Raw genomic sequence first — 9,187 nt, forward strand, 5'->3', positions numbered from 1 at the left:
TTATCTGTAGTTTCGTGATATACAATTGCTTAACTTTTTTTAATTATTAAAAATACATTAGATTAAATGTACCTAATGTTAAATAATAATTATATTGTAACTTATCATATTCAACCAATTGTATACAATTGATTTTAAATGATTTTAGCTTAGACTGCAAAAATTTTATTGTTTACCATAGATAATTATTTTAGAATATCATTATATCTGCTGTTCTGTATTGTTAAAAATAACACATTAAAAATCAATTTGTAATCGGTAATATTAAATTCTAAGCTCATTGGCTACTCAATACTCAATACAATTTTTAAATTTTCTCTAATTTTCTAAGCATTAAACATTCAGTACCGCAAAGTAGTTGTTTAAAATGAAAAATTTGCTTATATATCTCAAGATTTTGTTATGCATATACTTGAGATATGCACTTGCAGCAAAGGTAATAATTTCTCAGATATGTAACAATAAGATTTGTCAATATATATATAAAAAAATTTTTCATTATAGTCAAATTTTGATATGGCCTTTACCAATTGCACCTGTGCGCCTAATTTTAAGAACGATTATCTCGCTACGCTCAACTGTTATTTGAGTAAGAATATCAAAAGGCGAACTTTTTCGATTGAGATGACTTTTAAGAAGGATGTACCCACTTTTTTTCTCAACTTACGTTTCGTTTTACCACAAAAAAATACTGAATTTGTAATACTTAATCTTACGAATATGAATGGCTGTGAGCTATTGGGGAACTCCAAACAAACAACTTTGTTGAAAATCGGTCGCGAGCATATGGATCGCTTCAGTAATATGCCTAGACATTGTCCGTTTCTTAAAAGTCAAGTTTACTACATACGTGGCTTTCGTGCAGATATGAATTCGTTTCCTGCATTTTCATTCGATTCGGAATTTCATGTGTTTTTCGATTTCATTGTTCAACAACAGACACTCTTCAAAGGCTTCATACTAACCCGTGTTTTCAATAAAAATTTTAAGGGGAAACTTTTCTAAGCCTTAGATTCGTTTGTTTGTATTTACTTGGATAAAAAACATTAAAAATATATTAAAAGAAATTCATTTCAATGTATTTCAAATAAATTGAATATTTTATTTTTATTTTAAAATATTTTTGTTTATCGTGTTTGTTTTTTTTTTGGTAACCGTATTTCATGTGTTTTTAAGAATACAATTGGCATATAAATTTAATTTTTTTTTTGGAAGCTGCAAAGTTTTAAATTTAAATATTTTTAAGTGTTTTCTGGCACTGGCAAAATAATTTTAAAAGTTTTGCCTTCTCTGGCGTTAAATAAGAAAATAAATGTGTACAAAATTAAATTGAAGAAGAGAAGTTACTCCTCTGTTTCCAAATTCAAATACTAAGTTTAAATTTAAAATTTACATATGTACACTTTCTGGTTGAATTAAAATGGTTCAAATTTGTATTCTGTTTACTGCATTAAATTACTTAGTTTCATATAAATTTCCTTACTTCAGTATTAACCAAAAGATTTACTCAAAAGAATTTAAGTAAAAACATTCCATGGGAAAAAAATACGTATTTATTTAAAATTTATTGCATTTTTGTAATATAAAGTTTTATTAGTTAGAGAAACTTTAAAGTAAATCAAGCAAATAGCTTATATGGAAAAAATGAAGTGTTAAAATTTATTTTTTTTTTTGAAACAGTAAGTAAAGAAAATGTACAGAAATACTCAGATGTAAAACTATATCTATATAACACAAACAAATAGTTTTCGAAGCATAATTTATTTTATATTTTATAAAAAGTATAAATTTAAAACACTGCTGTATTATCAGTTCGTTTATAGTAGGATACTTGATAATAAATTAAGCATATGTGGTTGCTATACAAACTAAAAACATTCGGTTCTACACATGGGAATCTATGATATAAATCACGAAGAAGCATTGTGCGCCTTAGTAATTAATCCAGTTTCATTAGATGACTGAAAAAATATACCCAAAAATTAAAAAAATAATTCGAAGAACAATCATATATATATTTTTAAGATTATATTTAATAAATAATGTTATAATGTTGTATCTTAGAAGCAAAAAAGTAATAGCTTAGAGGCATTGAACTCTTGAAATAAGAAGTATGCATCTAATCTATAGCGAACTTGTAGAGAAACATTTGCATAGAAACATTCGAATATTTCCTAAGATCACGGATGATGAATACTTGGCAATACGCGTTGTATGGTTAGCCAAATTTCAATAAATTAACTAAATTTTTGTTCTTATCTTTTCTTTGCTATTCGAATCCTTCTAACTTTTAAATAGTTTCTTTTCGTCATAAGACGCATCACTCTCGGCAAGAATAAATTAACATTTAAATGTATTTATATATATAACTGGATAATGTAGACTTAAAAACAGTATAGTTAATGATGTTGCAATATATATTGATCTTGCTGTATACTATTGTGGTAACATCACGCTCGTATGATAACATTTATTTATATATGAAGGTCAACACTTTTGGAAGTTAATAATAAGGTATTATATTGCAAGTTATTTTATCTGTTAGTTGGCCGCTTTCTTCTAAAATATACCTGCATTCAAAAAATTATACAAAAAATTTTAAATGCAAAATCAGTCATCACAACTCCAACAAAAACTATATATGCATAATATTTAACTTTAGTATATGTAATCTACAGTTTAGTTAAATGTATAAATTTTGTTTTATAAAATAAATTTTAACTTAAACAATCTTTAGACTATTGTATATAATTCGACAAATATATAACAGCATCTGCAAGTTTTTATAGAAAATTTATTTAACATAACGTAGCATTTTAGAATAGCCTAATTTGTTCTTTTAGAATAGGAAAAAAAAATTCGCAACTTACGAAAGTAAACATGTGAAGCAACAACAATGCTCTTAAAATCTTCAGAGTTAGGTTTTACTCGCAAAATCTTTTACGTCTCAAGTTATAGTGCAGCCAAATTCAAAATTCAGTCCATTGTGAATGTTCACTGGAAATATGTTGCAAAATTCTTGTCATGCGTTTTGTTTTTTGTATTTAAGGTCGTGTGCGAGTTAGGCTAAGTTGCGTTCTAAATGAGGGAAATTCTAAGTTGTGCCGATAATGTAGTGATGTGTCGATACGTGTTGATAAATGGCCAAATGAGTGCAGTGCAAAAAATCCCAAAAAATCTCCCATTTGGTTTAGCATCAACTTAGTCTAACTCGCACACGACCTAAATTATTTATTATTTTTTAGGGATTATAATTTTTATGTCATATTGTACACAACACAACAATATTAATATGTCAAAAATAAGCATTTAATATATTTTAAAAGTGATGCAAATTTATTTCAACCTGACTTAATGCTGTTTTTTTTACAACTCTCAAAGAGAAAAATACGGCTTAGGTCATGTGCGAGTTAGACTAAGTTGCGTTCTAAATGAGGGAAATTCTAAGTTGTGTCGATAATATAGTGATGTGTCGATACGTGTTGATAAATGGCTAAATGTGTGCAGTGCAAAAAATCCCAAGAAAAGTCCCATTTGGTTTAGCATCCACTTAGCCTAACTCGCACACGTCCTTAAATAAGAGAATTGATTTTAATAAAAAAAACAATGCTGTACTTTGAATAATAAAACCCATTTTGTTATAACAATTTTCAGAGAAAGTATGGCAACATTTTTATTAGTACCTTTTATTGGTTCTCGCCTTTTTTAAAGCGTGTACTTTGTTTTTTGATTTCTCTATATTTTATTTTCGTAAATCACACACCCTTCCACATTCCACTTTGTATTCACAAGTATGAATGTTAGTAAATACCAAGTTCGATTTTCGTTTAGCAATTCAAATCAATTTCTTCAAGCAGTTATGATATTTGTTTAATACATTAAGTTATATTCCGATATAGGTAAAAAGGTGATCGTTAGTCGTTTCTAGTATCAGTCTCAGACACGTTGTCACCATACATTTCTTTGACATATTAATAAATTATTATAATATAATTTGTTACTTAAGTTTTGGTCGGAAGTTTGTTATAGAACCTCATATAACAATTATATTACTGTTACGAAATAAATTATAAGTGTTTAGGTCTCTCCTAACTTCGAAGAAGTAATACAATAGTCATCGGGTTCACCATTTCTATTTCCTAATAAGCAATATTTTTCTGATTTCTTCAATTTTGAACAATGACATATACTTTTTATTGGTCTGTTATAAAATTGATCAATTAAGAATTGTAGTCCGTGACTGCTTTTCAATTTTTTCTAATGCTTCTTCAAAGATGCGACATTTTTCTTATAAAGCCTTAGTTTGAATTTAAGGTTTCCATTGTATAAATACTAATATTTCGCATTAATTAATCTATAAAATTTTGGTTATTATTTTTTTCATTTAAAACAAGTTTTTTTGATCAAATTGGACAGAACAACTATTCCTGCAAAATTTTTATTAAAAAGTTTCAAATTTCAATTTCAAAAATAAACTAAATTTACAGCTTTCAGTTTTTATTTACTTTTTACTATGCAAACGGAACACATTGATTGCAAAAAAAGTTTCAAAGCTGAATGACCTTTTTCAATTACCCTTTTTCAAATATTGGATAACATTTAGCTAATACTGATCCTTTTAGGGAAATGCCATTGCTGCATGTTGAGTGTTAATAAAAAACACCTACGGCTTAACTGCTTTTATGTTATGTTTAAAAGTGACTTTTGAAGATAGAAAGGGTTAAAAAATCGGAAAACAAAAAAAAATTGACATAAAACATACACGGTTGAAATAAAAAAGGATAAGTAGGACTAAAATCTATTTTTGAATTTAATTCATATTTTTTTATAAGTTTTTTATTGGATCTAAATCAAAAATATGATTCTCTTTGATATTTCCAAATTTTTGTAATTGGCAGAAGTGTATTATTGACGCAGTTTAAAATACATGATGACTTTTTAAAAATAAGTATTTGCGGTGTAGTTATCTACTACTAATAATACAGATTTAGAAATAGTATCAGTCCTTCAGATAGTCATTAAAAGCCTTTGTTCACAAAATACTTTTCCACCATCGGCGAATGTATTCCTCTAGAAAAACAAGTCGCAAACCAACTAAACACAGTAAATAGTTGATACGTAATGTTCTATGTTATTCAAAAATCCAGTCACAAATATTGATCCATGAAAACAATTTTCGTCTTTCAGTCAAATCATGCACCTGTAGTTTGGTGGTCTTAATGTTCGGTATTACCATAAATGTATAAAACATATTTAAGGAAAACCAAATATATTCTGCATAAACAATGTTTGAAGAGGATCATATTGTATTATAGCATATAATATGGGTTATAATTATATTTCTTTAAAAGAATTTTAAAGTAGCCATAAATTAAGCCATCTTAAATAGATCAAAGCCGGAGTGAAGAATATTTACTGTTGCACAGTTGCATTTGAGATTTATCAGAAATCGCGTTTAGCCATGTCTGGTAATGACAGTGTGCCTTAACAATTATTTATATGACTCGCAAAATTGGTATACAGGGTATTGCTCAGGGTATTGGAACAGGACTAATAGAACCCAGGTCACACAAATCTATAACACTGAGCACAGACACCACAATTTTCCATGTAGAATTGTATGCTATAATGGAGATCGTGGAGAACTTATGCAAAAAAGGATTTAAAAGAATCAAAACCAAAACTCTTCGACAGTCAATCAGTTCTTACAGCTCTAAACAGCTACACATTCACATCAAATGTCCTTATAGAGCGTAACAAAGCACTCAATCAACTGGCTACCTACAAGCAGGGCTCTCTAATTTGTGTACTCGACTATGATGGACACAAAGACTTTCTTTGGTTGCAATAAAAAAAAAATTAAAGATGAGACCAAAAAATGAATCCAACAAAAAATTACAGAATATTAGATGGCATTAACAGCATAAATCACTTCAAAAAATTTTTGAATTTTGACGCAAAAGAGCAAACATTAGTCTCAATCTAAACAAGAAGAGTCCAAAGTTACTCTCTGGCGCACTAAGAGTCACAATACTTTAAAACTAGAATAATATGGATTTCTAATCCTGAATCATATAAAATTTTTAAATAATGAATGGCAATGATTTTTTGCATATTAAAAAAAAAATATGAAATTTTTTTTTTTAAAAAAAAAATAAGTATAAATTTAATTCTTATACAATAAAAATAAAGACATTTAATTGATATATATTATATATACTTATAACCTACTGCGTATCTTTGAACAAGACTTCGACACGGTTCAAAATTCCTCTACATTGAATTTACAATTGGAATTTAATGGAATTACTTCAAGCGATTGAAAAGCAGATAAACTAAATAGACAGAATACCTCTGGAGCTCATTCTTAACATCTGAAAGGTCTAGATTTACTACTAGCATCATGCAAGCAGTTCTTAAAATCTTCTTGTAATGAGCAATACACAAAAGATAAACGATATACACACATTAGTGCACAAGTCAACTCCTTTTTACATAGCAGAAAATATATTATATATTTAAAACTCAATCTATTATAGTGGGCTTGCAAATAGGTCACAGTTGACTAGGTAACTATACCAGAACATCTTTCCTTTAATAATTTTTACTGCAACGTTTAGGAGGATAAAGAAAGTGCTTCTGATCTGCTTTGTCATTTCTGCTTCTTTAAAAAAAATTCTAAATTAAAAGTTCTAGATGATTTTAAGTCTTTGATAATACGCTAACACTATGAGCTTAAATGAATTCTTTGGATCACAACTATAAACTAAACACAAACCGACCTTATTGTAGTCACTGTTTTTCAATAAAATTAGTCTACTTATATACTATATATATTAAATATATTGAATACATAAATAAAGCATAGATTATAGCATATATATCGAAAAATCTTTAATACTAAAAGAAACTAAATATTATATAAAAATATTATATATGTATATAAGGGAGGGTTGTTAAAAACCATTTCATTCTACGATATATAAATAAATCATTTCCATTTAATTCTCACTTTTTGAAAATTCTTTAGCATATTTTCTTAATATTTTAAATTACCAAATATCATAAAACTAATCATTTCGAAAATCGACTGATTTCCTTCTTGAATAACCACAAATAACTCATGTTCATTTTCGCATATTTTAGTAGAAACTTCCCTCTAACAGCATGTTTTACTCATATCCTGTAAACAAATCAAATCCTATTTCACATTTCCTACTTCATGGAAGTTGGATATTTTTTTATTTTATTTTTTGTTTTTCATCTGTGGAAATGGTTAAGTTTATGAAAAGTTTTCAAGTTGGAAAAACTAATGTCGTTTCACTTTACTTCGTCGAAAATTTCAGATTTCTCCATTTTATATTTATATCCCTTTAACAATTCTTCTTCTTTGACGTGCTTAGAAAATCAGCAAGGACTTTATCGTTTTGTGGCATATTCACTTGTACTTGGTTAGGAATGCTTCTGCACAGTTGACTTGAAAAGTGGGTATGTTAGGGTTATAAAAGGAAATTACGCTTGTTTCATAGTCAAATCAAGCGTGGGAAAAGGAAATTGTAGACGGATACCAATGTTTTTATTTGCATGTCTTGAGGTTCCTACGCTAAACCCTTTGGTCGTGTTTACTAAATTTTATGCTATGCGTGTGCAAATTTATGTGTTCACATTTCCATAATGCAACGATTTGTCATGTTCTTGGAATAACTTTAAAATCCTTTCAACTTCGAAGTGAACTTGCATATTCTTGCAAATGATTTGCTATTGGAGAAATGCAGAATTTATGACATATTCGTAAAATTTTATTATAAAGATTTCAAAAATATTTAATATAATATCAAGCACTAATGGAATGACATATGTGCATTACAATATAATATTTTAAAATAATTTAAGTGAATTCAGTTTTACAATATCGGTAAGAAATGTAATAGATTTTGCCTATTGTTGTATTAGTAGTCACATAGAGTACATGTAATTACACGTAAAATTGTAAAACTGGTAAGAGAGGTACTGAATTCCAAAAAAGGTTAAGTACCTATAAAAACTGTATATTTAGTAGTAAGTTTAATAATGGTTGGGACTGAGATTATATAATTTTTACTACAAAAATATTCGTTGTAAAATGTAAGAGATTTAATTTAAGTTAGGAATAAGATTACACCACAGTGCTATTAATCGTTATATATATATACACTCAGAAAAATAGTTTGGTTGATTTAACCAGATTTTAGTTAACATCTCAGGTCAAAATATTCTTACAAGACGCAAATCATGTTGGTTCAACCAAACCACATGTTGGCTTTCATTTCTTCTTCATCACATGGGCCAAAATGTCTTTAACAAGATGATCAGGTCAATTTAACTAGTATGTGGTTAAAATATATTTTTCTAAGTGTATGTATGTATCTATATATATATAACTGAATTGATAGACAACAATTATTTCTACTGTGCGCAGAAAAGCTAAATCTAATAAATAAACTGAAAAAATCACAAAATCATACTAATAAGACGAAAAGACGAATAATTTGGAGAATGGTGCTAACATTTCAAGAATACACTGAATCTCATTTCCAATATCACTTTTATTGAATAAAATAAAAATAATGAAATTAGAATAACCAAAACCCTGATGATATTAAATTGTATGAATCTCCCCGATATTAATAATACTCCATTGCAATCTGCCTTATAACAGATAGTAATAGCCGATATTCTGCATCCGAATAGATAGATCCAAATGAATAGATAGATCCAAATAGATAGATAAATTGAAACTAATAGAAATATTTCGTTATTAGCAATAGATTGCAAAGTTTTAATCTATATGAATTGAATCGCATAGTCAATCCACTTAACCAACATGTCAGGCAACAGCTAGCAATCTGTAGGCTCTCGATTCGATTAAACGAAAATATACAACCTAGCCTTTAGAAAATAAGGAGTACTGCAAAAGATTATAAACACAATTCCAATTTGAAGAAATTACTTGATACTAATAAAAAGTGAGTAAACTTCTAACGTACCAACACTCAGTACTGTGATTTCTCTGTATTATAAATATATATTAAAAAATTATTTATTTAACTTTATTCCACACGTATTTTATTTTTCTATTTTTTGTAAAAATTTGTTTCTAACAATTTTATCTGACAACAAGTTTTATTTTTATTTCGCAATTAGCAAA

The 9,187-nt window shown here is 27.7% G+C and overlaps 1 protein-coding gene across 1 annotated transcript; it reads left to right on the forward strand.

Annotated features, from left to right (window-relative positions):
• The first annotated feature begins 624 nt into the window (after positions 1-624).
• Positions 625-1,005, forward strand: LOC119674728. The gene has a single exon (XM_038085884.1). It carries the CDS (start codon positions 625-627, stop codon positions 1,003-1,005), a length of 381 nt encoding a protein of 126 aa, XP_037941812.1.
• Positions 1,006-9,187: the final 8,182 nt, after the last annotated feature.

Source organism: Teleopsis dalmanni, chromosome 2 (assembly GCF_002237135.1).
Source record: "Teleopsis dalmanni isolate 2A chromosome 2, ASM223713v2, whole genome shotgun sequence".
Lineage (NCBI taxonomy): Eukaryota > Metazoa > Arthropoda > Insecta > Diptera > Diopsidae > Teleopsis > Teleopsis dalmanni.

Bases quoted from the DNA above. Each gene is read 5' to 3' on its own strand.
- LOC119674728 (XM_038085884.1), top strand. From the start codon at position 625: ATGACTTTTAAGAAGGATGTACCCACTTTTTTTCTCAACTTACGTTTC.